Source organism: Hylobates moloch, unplaced genomic scaffold (assembly GCF_009828535.3).
Source record: "Hylobates moloch isolate HMO894 unplaced genomic scaffold, HMol_V3 SCAFFOLD_8, whole genome shotgun sequence".
Taxonomy (NCBI): domain Eukaryota; kingdom Metazoa; phylum Chordata; class Mammalia; order Primates; family Hylobatidae; genus Hylobates; species Hylobates moloch.
In genome coordinates this window covers 72,791,873-72,805,370 of record NW_026652283.1, presented here as the reverse complement: position 1 = coordinate 72,805,370, position 13,498 = coordinate 72,791,873, and the positions used below count along the sequence as shown (strand labels likewise).

The following is a 13,498-nucleotide window of genomic DNA, read 5'->3' as shown; positions in this document are numbered from 1 at the left end:
CCAGGGAAGGCATGGAAGCTCCGTGTCCCTTCCCCCATACCTTGCCCTATGCCATCTCTTCATCTGTATCCTTTGTAATATCTCTTATAATAGACCAGCAGACATAAATGTTTCCCTGGTTTATGTGAGTCACTCCGGCAAATTAATTGAACCCAAGGAGGGGGTTGTGAGAACCCCAAGAGGAAGCTGGTTGGTCCGAAGTTCTGGAGGCCCAGACTTACAACTGGTATGGTGGAGGGATGGTGTTGGGGAATGAACCCCCAACCTCTGTGGTCTGACACTCTCTCCAGTTAGTGTCTAAACTGAATTGGAGAATACCCAGCTGGTGTCCACTGCAGAATCCATTATTCAGTTTGCTGTGAGGAGAAATCCACCTCCCTGCATTTGGTCACAGAAGTCTTCTATGTTGATGATTGTTGTTATTTTGATGTGGGAGCAGAGGAAAAACATGGTTGGAGAGGTTTGTTCAAAACAACAAACATTCACATTTGTACCCATCTCTCTTTTTTTTTTTTTTTTACTTTAAGTTCTGGGATACGTGCGCAGAACGTGCAGATTTGTTACATAGGTATACATGCGCCATGGTGGTTTGCTGCACCTATCAACCCATCATCTAGGTTTTAAGCCTCACATGCATTAGGTATTTGTCCTCATGCTCTCCCTCCCCTTGCCCCTCACCCACTAACAAGCCCTGGTGTGTGATATTCCACTCCCTGTGCCCATAAGTTCTCATTGTTCAACTCCCACTTTGAGTGAGAACACGCGGTGCTTGGTTTTCTGTTCCTGTGTTAGTTTGCTGAGAACGATGGCTTCCAGCTTCATCCATGTCCCTGCAAACTCAGGAACAAAAAAAGGATTCCATAGTTACCTCTTTTAATCAACATTGTACTGGAGGTCATGGCTAGTTCAACAAAACAAGGAAAATAGTCAAACGGAATAAAAATTAGAAATGAATATGTGAGGCTGGGCGCATGGCTCACGCCTGTAATCCCAGCACTTTGGGAGGCTCACCTGAGGTCAGGAGTTGGAGACCAGCCTGGCCAACATAGTGAAACCCCATCTCTACTGAAAATACAAAAATTAGCCGGGCAGGTGGCAGGCACCTGAAATCTCAGCTACTCAGCTACTCGGGAGGCTAAGGCAGGAGAATCGCTTGAACCTGGGAAGTGGAGTTTGCAGTGAGCCAAGATGGCACCATTGCACTCCAGCCTGGGCAACAAGAGCGAAACTCCGTCTCAAAAAAAAAAATGAATATGTGAAACTGTCATTATTCACAAACTATATACCTGTGTATATAGGAAACCCAGAGGAATATATGAAAAATTATTTGAGTGTAGAAGTCAGTTTCGCAAAATTGCTAGATATAAGGTCAATATACAAAAATCATTTTTATTTCTATATATTAGTACAAACAGATAAAAATGAAATTTTGAAAACAACACTATTTACAGCATCACAAAAAATTAAAATATATAGAAATAATTTCAAGAAGAAATATTTAAGACCTATTGCAACAAAAGATTTCTGAGAAAAAATTAAAGAGCTAAATAAACAGGAGAATATACCATGGTTTTTATTGGAAGACTTAATATTGCTAAGATGTCAGTTCTTCCTAAATTAATTTATAGATTCAATAGAATTCCAATAAAAATTCTTGCGGGTTATTTTTATAGAAATTAACAAGTTGATTCTAAAATTTATATGAAAATGCAAGAGACATAGAATAGCCAAGGCAATCTTGAAGAACAAAGCTAGAAGGTTTTCACTACCTAATATCAAGATGTATTGTAAAACTTCAGAAATTAAGATAGCATTCCAGTATTGCAAGGATTGAAAAGTAGTCGACGGGGCCAGGCATGGTGGCTCACATCTGAAATCCCAGCACTTTGGGAGGCGGAGGCGGGTGGATCACGAGGTCAGGAGATCGAGACCATCCTGGATAACACTGTGAAACCCCGTATCTACTAAAAATACAAAACATTAGCTGGGCTTGGTGGTGGGCGCCTGTAGTACCAGCTACTCGGGAGGCTGAGGCAGGAGAATGGCATGAACCCAGGAGGCAGGGTTTGCAGTGAGCCGAGATTGCGCCACCGCACTCCAGCCTGGGCGACAGAGCGAGACTCTGTCTCAAAATAAATAAATAAATACATACATACATACATACACTGATGACAATAACAACAAAAAAAGCAACAGACTTGGGCAGGCACTTTACAAAAGAGAATAGCCAATAGCCAATAGGCATGCAAAAGGGTGCCCAACATAATTAGTTATCAGAGAACAATGAGATTTCACATTCCCACCAAAATAGCTAACATTTAAAGGTCTGAAGGCTGGAGGAAGTGGCTCAAGCCTGTAATCCCAGCATTTTGGGAGGCTGAGGCGGGCGGATCGCTTGAGGCCAGGAGTTCGAGGCCAGCCTGGCCAACATGGTGAAACCCCATCTCTACTAAAAATGCAAAAATTAGCAGGGCATGGTGGTGGGTGCCTGTAATCCCAACTTCTTGGGAGGCTGAGGCAGAAGAATTGCTTGAACCCAGGAGGCAGAGGTTGCAGTGAGCCAAGATCACGCCACTGCACTCCAGCCTGGGTGACAGACTGAGACTTGGTCTCAAAAATAAATATAAATAAATAAATGAAAATTCCAAGGGTTGACAGAGATGGGAGCAACTGAGATTCTCATTTATTGCTAGTGAGAGTGTAAATTGGTACCAGCACTTTGGAAAACTATTTTACGGTATCTTCTAAAATTAAACTTACATATACCCTTTGATCCAGAAGAATTTATACACAAGAAAATCTGGGCCGGGCATGGTGGCTCATGCCTGTAATCCTACCACTTTGGGAGGTCGAGGCAGGTGGATCACTGAGGTCAGGAGTTTGAGGACAGCCTGGCAAACATGGTGAAACCCCATCTCAAAAAAAAAAAAAAAAATTAGCTGGGCGTGGCAGTGCACACCTGTAATCCCAGCTACTTGGAAGGCTGAGGCAGGAGAATCACTTAAATCTGAGAGGCGGAGGTTGCAGTGACCCAAGATCATGCCATTGCACTCCAGCCTGGGCAACAAGAGTGAAACTCTGTCTCAAAAAAAAAAAAGAAAATCTGGTGTTTATATCCACTAAAAATATGTACAAGAGTGTTAATGGCTTTAGTCATAATAATTCAAAATGAGAAAAAACCCAAATGTCTATCACGATTAGATGAGCAAATAAGTCATGTTATAGTCTTATAAGGAATATTACACAGCAATGAAAAAGAAAAGCTACTTTTCCTGGCAATAATGTGGATGGATCTCACCACAATGATGAGTATTAATGAAGCTAGACTCCAAAGAGTACATAAGTGAATTATTTCATTGATATAAAGTTTAAAATCCGGAAAAACTAATCTATGGTGAGGGAGGTTAGAATGTGATTACCCTTGCAGGAGGGGGGTCATCAACTCGAAGGGCCTAAAAGGAAGGACTGGGTGCTAGAAATGTGTTACATCTTGATGTGGGTAGTGTTAATATGCACTTACACATATAAAAGTTCATCAAGCTGTTGATTTAAATTTTGTGCACACAGCTGTGAGTTATATCTCGATAAAAAAGCAGAAAAGGAGTAATGACTACCTCTCACTGAACTGTTCTGACCATTAACTAAGATGTACTTTGGTAAAAGCAAAGTATGACTTGCCCATTGTGGAAACACTACCATAGCTAGTGAATTTGTAGATTTCCTCACTCATCTCAGCTAAACCCAACTCTTAGCTAAATATCAGAAAAGCCTGGTAGGCAGGGGTTGCAGTGAGCCATGACTGCACCATTGCTGCAATCCAGCCTGGGTGACAGAGCAAGACCCTGCCAAAAAAAAAAAAAAAGTGAAAAGGGAAGATAGACTTAAAACAGCCAACTGAAATGCAATATGGAATGTGCTATGGAGGTGTACCCAGGGTGTGAAGCAAGCACAAGGAAAACATGTTTTCCTCTGCCCTGCAGAGTTAGGAGTGGCTGCCCAGAGGAGATGGGTGGGAGCTGCCATTGAAAGAAAAAGCCAAGGCCTGCCTGGTGTATGCAGAAAGGAACAGGGAAGGGGAGTATTGTGGACACAGCAGTAGCATGGTTAAGGGAACACACAACACACGTGTGGCTTATGGGTCTGGTAAAGATGGAGCAGGTTTGGAGAAGGGGGCGATGGAACATGAGTTTAATTTTTAGGTGTTTTGTGGTGGTTTTATTTTTATCTTTTATAAAATTGTGAGAGGTAGCACAAATATTAAAAGGTACTTAAATATAAATGTAGTGTATAATGAATAATAACATAAACTCCTATATAATCCACCAGTAGATCAGAATGTAGAGCGCTATGTAGAAGAAGGTTGTTCTCTGCTATTATAAAACTGAATAGGAATCACACAGGAAAATGGTTAAGTTATTGTCTAGACTTCTTGTTTGTTTGTTTGTTTTAAGACACAGTCTCGCTCTGTCACCCAGACTGGAGTGCAGTGGCGCGATCTCGGCTCACTGCAATCTCTGCCTCTCAGATTCAAGTGGTTCTCCTGTCTTAGCCTCATGAGTAACTGGGACTACAGATGCCTGCCACCACCCCCAGCTAATTTTTTTTTTTTTTGTATTTTTAGTAGAGACAGAGTTTCGCCATATTGGCCAGGCTGGTCTTGAACTCCTGACCTCAAGTAATCCACCCATCTCAGCCTCCCAAAGTTCTGGCGTGAGCCACCACTCCCAGCCATAGACTTCTAAATACTTAAAGAACGAAGGTGTGATCTACAGTCCTCATGCTATATTGCCTTAGGGGTCTTTTTTTTTTTTTTTTGAGACGGAGTCTCGCTCTGTCGCTCAGGCTGGAGTGCAGTGGCGCGATTTCAGCTCACTGCAAGCTCTGCCTCCCGGGTTCACACCATTCTCCTGCCTCAGCCTCTCCGAGTAGCTGGGACTACAGGCGCCCGCCACCACGCCCGGCTAATTTTTTGTATTTTGTTTAGTAGAGACGGGGTTTCACCATGGTCTCGATCTCCTGACCTTGTGATCCGCCCGCCTCGGCCTCCCAAAGTGCTGGGATTACAAGCATGAGCCACCGCGCCCGGCCAGGGGTCTTTTTAAAAATTATGCCATTATATTTTATTTTTATGTAATATTATATTAGTTTATACATTTAAGACTGGTTTGTCTGCAAATAAAAAGGAGCTAGAGAGAACACCAGGCGTTGTTTTGATTTGTTGGTTTGATTTTTCAACTGGAAGGAAATTGTACTAAAGGTAGGAAGCCCACAGAAAAGGAGCAGCTGAAGAAAGATCAGGGATGTCTTCATAGACAGCAGGTCCCAGATGACTTCTGAAAGAAGCTCTGGTGTCCTGAGCACACAGGGGAGTATTGGTCAAGGACAGGGCAAGAGCACTCTTGCCCTCAGCAGAGGCAAATGTGGCCATTTACAGGAGTAGATGAAGTGCATTGACACTGGAGAATTGTTGGCAAGGTTGGTAGAATCCCTAACTTGTGCTTCTGTTTTCTTAAAGAAGGAGGTTGTTGGTTTGTGGAGGCCAAGATAGTGGAAGAGGGCCTTGAAGAGATGATGAAGGTGTGGAATTCTCCCACCTTTTGGGGAATAGAAGAAGCTGTGGGCCAGAAATGAGGATTCCCAGGACACTGAGAGTCCAGCTGGGGTTGGAGATTACGAATCTGTAGCTGCTGTTTGTTGCTGAATTTTCTCCTGCAGCCCCCAACAGTCCAGTGTGGGAAGGAGGAAGATGGTTAGAATGAGTTCCCACGGACGGCCTTGAAGGGGTGGGTGCCAGGGCAGGGGTGCAGAGCAGATACGGTGAAAAGGCAAGTAGACAAGTCACTATGTCCAGGGTATTGTGACTGATACAAAAAGACCTCAGTTTCTGTCCCAGAGGGGTACACACACCAGATAGGGGAGACGAAATGCTACTATGAAAACATAACTTCAACACAAGTTCTCACACATTTAGTGAGGCATAGAGGAGGACTCAACAAGTGAAAATTGTTTAGAGGAAAGAGGCCACAGTCCAGGAAGGCCCCCGGGCCCCTGCCACTAGCAGCTTTGGGGGCCACTTTCCGGTGGTTAAGAACGGATGAGGTGAACTAGTAACTCTGAAAGGGAGGGTAGAGGGCAGATGATTAACTCCACTGCAGCCTCAGGAAGAACAGAGGATGGTCAAGGAGACAAATACAGAGGATGGTGAAGGAGACAGTCTGATCCAGAAGTGAGTCCCGCTCAGCCCTGAGCCCATGTGCAGAGCTCTGAGTCAGCTCAGCTTCCTCCAACCTGGACCTGCCAGTCGGAGGAAAGTGTGGGGCCTGAGCACCTGGGAGAAGGAGCACGGGAGGGTCTCAGAGCAAGTGGAACTTCCACCAGCCAACAAATAGACGTTAACGTTTTCTCAGTTAGAGCTTGTGCTACCAGGCTTGGGGTGAAGGCATCAAAAGATGTACCTGCTGGGGACTGAGTGAACAGAGTCCAGTGAGATTCCAAAAGTACTGGGGCAATCCAGCTCTAGTCAGGGCAAAATCATAAGATAGATAAAGTAACCTACAGGGCCCACATCCCATTTCTTTCTTCCTCTCTATTTAGCTTCATACTGACCATATTAACTCCCCTCCTCAGGCAATGCAACCCCCTTACCTCTGTCAAAACTCACCTAGCCCAAGTCCCACTCTTTGCATCAGTTACCCAAATGATCTCATATGTCATACTCTTTCTCCATGATAACAAGTGCATCTGCCTTTCCTATTCCCCATCCAAACCCCATGCATCCCCGGCTTTTCTGAGCTGTTTCCTCTGCTTCAATTGTCCTTCTACTTTGTACCTACCTCCTAAACTCTTATTTATTCTTCAAGGCCAGTTCCCCAGTGTTCCTACCTGGAAGGAATCTTCATCTTCTTAGTCCTTTTTTATTCTAAATGTTATTCTAAATGTATCTTGCCTGTTAATGACACATAGCATTTCCATCTTCCCTTATAGTTGTAATTATACACACCTATTTTCCTCTGTCTGAAAGATTCTTAAGGGTAGAATAGACATCTGTTTCATCTTTGTTTCCCCCACGAAACCTTGCGTAGTTCTTGGACCATAATAAGGGCTGGGGAAAGAGTTTATGAATAAGACCTCAAAAGCACAGGCAGCAGAGGCAAAATAAACAAATGGTATTATAGAAAACTAAAAAAAAATCACGTACAGTAAAGGAAACAATTCACAGAGTGAAAAGGCAACCTATAGAATAGGAAAAAAAATTGCAAACTATGAATCCTACAGGCAACTAATATGCAGAATAGACAAGAAATTCAAACATCACAACAGCAAAATGAACAACCCAAGCAAGGGCTTCATGAATCCGTTTAAATTAATTAATTCAATAATGCATCTCACATAACTCCTTTTTTTTTTTTTTTTTTTGAGACAGAGTCTCGCTCTGTCGCCCAGGCTGGAGTGCAGTGGTGCGATCTTGGCTCACTGCAAGCTCCATCTCCCAGGTTCTCTCCATTCTCCTGACTCAGTCTCCCGAGTAGCTGGGACTACAGGCACCTGCCACCACGCCAGGCTAATTTTTTGTATTTTTTAGTAGAGACGGGGTTTCACCATATTAGCCAGGATGGTCTCGATCTCCTGACCTCATGATCCACCCGCCTTGGCCTCCCAACATGCTGGGATTACAGGCGTGAGCCACCGCGCCCGGCCCATAACTCCTAAAAATGACTCTATTGTCAGAATTTCATGCAGAATACCAGAGAAATCACAGAGCTGTAATTCCCTTGCCTTTGGCCTCTTGCCAAGCTCCACATTCCCACAATTTCATTTTCCATCTGCAGACCTTCAGAACCAAAAGCCAGTGGCCCCAAAGCAGCATGGAACTCTCATGCACTATTTGGTTCAACCACTTTGGAAAACAGTTTGACAGCATCTGCTAGAGTTACGTACACATACTCCATGGTTCTGCCCCTAGAGATATACCCAACAGACATGCATGCACAAAAGGCTCATCACAGCATTGTTATAATAGCAAAAACAAAATTGAAAACAACCCAAAAGTTCATCAATAATAGAATAAGTGAATAAACTATGATATAATCATGCAACAAAATACTATACAGCCATGAAAATGATCTGCTACAAATAATAACATGCATAAATCTCATAAGATGTTGAGCAAAAGTAGTCAGACACAAGAGTGCATACCGTTTGATTCCATATATATGGACAAAACTAATCTGTGATGTTAGAAGTCAGAATTGTGGCTATATTTATGGAAGACAGAGGAAGTAATGAATGGGAGAGAACATGTGGTAGACACAAGAGTGTGTTCATTTAACAATAGCTCATTGAGATGTACATTTATAATTTTGTGTACTTTTCTGTATGTTGCACTTCAATAAGAGAGGTTTGTCTGTGAAGACAACGGCCTGGCTGGGTGCAGTGGCCCACATCTGTAATCCCAGTACTTTGGGAGGCCAAGGCAAGAGGATTGCTTGAGCCCAGGAATTCAAGACCAGCCCAGGCAGCATGGCAAAACCCCGTCTCTACACAAAAATTAAAAATAAGCCAAGTGTGGTGATACATGCCTGTAGTCCCAGCTACTAAGGAGGCTGAGGCAGAAGGATTGCTTGAGCCCAGGAGGTCAAGGCTACAGTGAGCTGCGATCACATCACTGCACTCCAGCCTGGGTGATAGAGCAAGACCCTGTCTCACAAAAAAATAAAAATAAATAAATAAAAATAAAAAATAAAACAAGATATGTCCTGGCTCTCCTTGAAGTGATTTCAGTGGATTCCTTTCTGGATGGTGCTGCAGCCCAGGGTACACTGAGATCCAATCTCTCTTCTGTGTCCAGCTACTTAGCCATTCACCCTTTGTTGGAGGGGAGGTGCAATGAGGAAGAGAAGAGCAAAAACGACTCCAGCCCTTCTACAGCTTGCCTGGATCCCAGCCAAAGCAGTCACAGTTAGACACCACTCCCTGAGAAGTGACAGTTCCAACGCAATCTACGCAAACAGCTGGCAACCCTTGGAGCTAATCTATAAGGTGTCACCTGTGCCCTTTTATTGTCCAGCAGATCTCAACTCAGGCTCTAAAGCATCTGGGGATTCATAGCCTCCAGCCTGTGTGTCCTTTGGGGTTTCCTCAGAATAGACAACTGAAACCTGAATTTTGGGTCCAAAATGAACTTCAGGGCCCAGGCCTATTCCTTGGGCAATGATTTGAAGATCCCTCTTTTCCAATATGTCTAACCCAAAAAACATCCCAGGCTGCCCATAAGATGCCTGAAAATAATTCACATGTTTTGAACAACAAACATGTTTTGAACACCTACTGCATTGGCACTGCACCAGGCACAAATCACAACTGTAGTAACAGTGACTCAGGCAATCTAGTGTAAGCTCTCTGAATAAACGGGCCCTGGACTTACTTGCCACTGAATCCTCAATAGCCCTGATTCAGAGCTACTCAAAATATATCCAGAGAAAGAATGGGAACAGAGAGGGGGCTGCTATTGTGAAAATAAGTATCTACTGAGGGTTGACTTGTGCCAGGTACTGCTCTAGATGTTGAGGAGACAACGGTGAGCAAAACAGACAAAAGCCCTGGCCTCAAGGATCTTACAGTCTAGGGGGCTGAAGAGGGGACTGGGAGACAGAAAATGAAAAACATAAGTAAACAGGATGGAACATAAATGGAGATGAGGACTATGGAGAAAAATTAAGTGGAGAGAGAGCTAAGAGGTTGCAGAATGGCAGGCTGACATTTTCAGTGGGGAAGGCATCACTGAAAAGGAGGTATTTGAGCAAAACTCTGAGGGGTTGAGGGAAGAGGCCATGTAGCCAGCGAAGGAGCAGCATCCCAGGCAGAGAAAACTGTGGATACAACAGAGAGTGAGCTCCAGGACCAGCAGGCAGCACGGCTGAAATGCTGTGAGCAAGAGGAGAGACAAAGAGGAGCGGGTCTTGGAAGCCAGGTCACGCACCATTGTAAAATGCATGGCTTTTACTCTGCATGAAAGAAGAAGCCTTTGGGAGAATTTTGCAAAGCTCAAGAGTTATATGCACATCTTACATAAATAGTACTCCTGTTAAATTATTCAGTAAACAAAGTGGTTTTTTAAATTTCACTGTCATCATATGACTCCTGATGGGATGCGCTGAGAAAGACACAGTATCACTTTTGTGGTATTCCTGTCAAAAATGCATATAATATCTGCTGTCAATGGGCACAGAAAAAAAATTTAAAAAAAAAAAAAAATTTTAAAAATTCAAATGATGGCTAGGCATGATGGCTCACACCTGTAGTCCCAGCACTTTGGGAGACTGAGGCAGGTAGATCACCTGAGCTCAGGAGTTCAAGACCACCCTGGGCAACATGGGGAAACCCTGTATCTACCAAAAAAAAAAAAAAATTAGCCAGGCATGGTGGCACAGACCTCTAGTTCCAGCTACTAGGGAGGCTGAGGTGGGAGGATGGCTTGAGCCTGCGAGGTCGAGGCTACAGTGAGCCGTGAGCGTGCCACTGCACTCCAGTCTGGGCGACAGAACCAGATCCTCTCTTGAAAAATAATAATAGGCCAGGCACAGTGGCTCACACCTGGAATCCCAGCACTTTTGAGAGGCGGAGGTGGGCAGATCACTTGAGGTCAGGAGTTTAAGACCAGCCTGGCCAACATGGTGAAACCCTGTCTCCACTAAAAATACAAAAATTAGCCAGCCTTGGTGGCATGCATCTGTAGTCCCAGCTACTCGGGAGGCTCAGGCAGGACAATCACTTGAACCCGGGGGGGCAGAAGTTGCAGTGAGCCGAGATTGGACCACTGTACTCCAGCCCGGGCCACAGAGCGAGACTCCATCTCTAAAAAATAATAATAATGATGACAGAAAATAAATAAAAATGCATATGATAACCTGAATCATATGAGGGAACATCAGACAAACCCAGATTAAGGAACCCTCTACAAAACAACTGGCTTGTCCTCTTCAAGAATGCAATATCATGAAAGATGAAGAAAGGTTAAAGTACGGTCATAGACGGAACATGAGAAGCATAACAACTGAATGTAATACATGATCTTGATTGCATCTTGGGTCAGCAAAAAATAAATAAATAAAGCATATTCTTGGGACAATTGGTAATATGTGAATATGGACAGCATATTCGATGGTATTAATGTTAAATTTACTGAATTTGACAATTGTGCTGTAGTAACATGAGAATGTTCATAGGATATAAGTGGTAAAATATTTAGGAGTAAGGGGACATAATGTCACAACTTGTTCTCGAGTGGTTCAGCAAAAATTATTATACATTTATACACACATATACATACAGCTAGAGAAAGAGAAATAAAGTAAATATGATAAAATGTTAACTGGTGAATCTAGATGAAAGAAATTCAAGAATCCTTTGAACTATTCCTGCAGCTTCCCTGGAATTTCGCAATTATTTCAAACTAAAAAGTTTAAAAATTAAATAAATAGAGCAGCTTCAGTCAACTTACGCCAGGCCAGCCCCACAGACACAGGATGGAGGAGGAAGAAGTTCAGGAAGACCCAAGTCCATCCCTCCCTGTGCCTAACGAGTCACTCACCAGCTTCGCCCTGCAACGGCCAGCATAGCCAAGCCCAGCTAAGGCGCTGAAGCCCTGGGAATGGGGGTGGAGGGAGCATCACCCTCTGTCACACAGTCTCATGACCTCAGGGTCATAACCTCAGTTCTCTGTTACTCTCATCCCCACAGCCAGGCACCAATCCCATCAGTCTTCCTTCAGCTGTCTGAGCTGCTTTCAAGGATCCTTAGACCAGGTTCCAACCTAGCTCTCCTGCCCAGAATCCTGGGCCACTAGGCCCCCCAACCCACCCACAAGAGCTGCAGGCTCCACACCTCCCTCCCTGCTCCCTGTTCCTCATCATGCTCTGTCCTAGGCTGCCTGCATCCTTACAAATGTTGAGTTCACCTGAGCCTTGACTGTGTCTTCCTGAAGGACACAAGAATGCTCAGGGACTCGGTAACTGAATTGAGTACCTGGGCGTAGAACTTTATTGCAGATGGGGCTTCTACCTGGCCCTGAACCCACACAACACTATGCCTCAGTTTCCCCTCTTTGTGCCCAGAGTGTACCCTCCTCTAACTCCACGCTCTCCACCCCCGTGAAGCCCCTGCAGAGTCACTGATCTAAAATGCAGAACCCTGGCTGGGCATGGTGGTTCACACCTGTAATCCCAGCACTTTGGTTGGGGGAGACCAAGGTGGGCAGATCGCCTGAGGTCAGGAGTTCAAGACCAGCCTGGCCGACATGGTGAAACCTGGTCTCTACTAAAAATACAAAAATTAGCCAAGCATGGTGGTGCATGTCTGTAATTTCAGCTACTCGGGAGGCTGAAGCATGAGAATCGCTTGAACCCTGGAGGCAGAAGTTGCAGTGAGCCGAGATCACGCCACTGCACTGCAGCCTGGGTGACAGAAGGAGACTCTGCCTCAAAAAATAAATAAATGAATAAATAAATAAAAATTAAAAATGAAATAAATTAATTAATTCAATTAAATTAAATGCGGGATCCAGGTTTCAGAGCATCCTGGACCCCAGAACTGGAGAAAGAGGGGAGCAGCCCTCAGCTGGGATCCCCAGGAGTAAATGTTAGATGGCTCCATGCCTGGCTGACAGCTTTAGGTTTGCTGTGGAGCTTCCTCATATTGTCTCCTTCTTCTGCCCCAACCCAACGTGTCCCTAATAATTTCCAGGCTCCTGTGGCATCTGTGTGGCTGAAGAAGCCGGAGAAATGAAGGACCATGCCATCCAGCCTCTCCCTGGCGGCTGGCCTCGCCCTCCCCTCCTTGGGCTCAGCTTTCCTGCCTCAGGAGTCCATCCGTCTGTCTCTGAGCTCAAGAACCACCTACTTCCTTGGGACTGCTTCTCTTCTCTCATGCCACAATTGGAGGATGCAGTTGTCTTCATCTTTACAGGCAGCTGGAAGGAGGCTTCTCTCTCCACTACCAGGAAGAGTAAATTGAAGCCAGTGGGAAGGAATCTCCTCACCCAAGACTTCCTGGATTGCTGGTGGCAGGGCCAGATGCCCCTTTCACAGACCTCCCAGTGCACTGCCAGCCTGTCCTGCCTGATTTAGGCTGTCAGAGCTGTCAGGAGCTGCTCGGAGTCAAGTTCCAGATGACTGTGTATGTGGCACAAGCAGAAGCTGTGGCTCTGATCTCCCTGAGGGGCACCGCTCCTAGTCCATCCCCCACCCCACGCCAGGTAGGACCTCCTTACCTTTGCCCTGATACCCCTTGAGGAACAGGAGGAGTATGAGGGTGACCACTTGCCCCAACATTTCCACAGGACAGAGGGGCCAGGCCAGCCCCTCCACCCCACCAGATGCTCTGCCGTGCACGGGCTCAGCAGTTCCCAGTCAGCAAGAGGACGATGGGGAGCAGAACTGCCTTGCAACCTGTCCAGCCACAGTTTCCTCAATTAGAAGCCGTTAACGCCTGCTGTGAGCTG

The 13,498-nt window shown here is 45.0% G+C and overlaps 1 protein-coding gene across 1 annotated transcript in view; it reads right to left on the bottom strand.

The window, feature by feature from the left end:
- The window catches only part of CD244 (CD244 molecule), a 32,275-nt gene extending 18,777 nt beyond the window's left edge, over window positions 1-13,498 (bottom strand). The window contains exon 1 of the mRNA XM_032161241.2: window positions 13,268-13,498. Within this exon, the coding sequence (XP_032017132.1) occupies window positions 13,268-13,328 (61 nt within the window). The 5' untranslated portion in view covers window positions 13,329-13,498. The remainder of the gene's footprint in view (window positions 1-13,267) is intronic.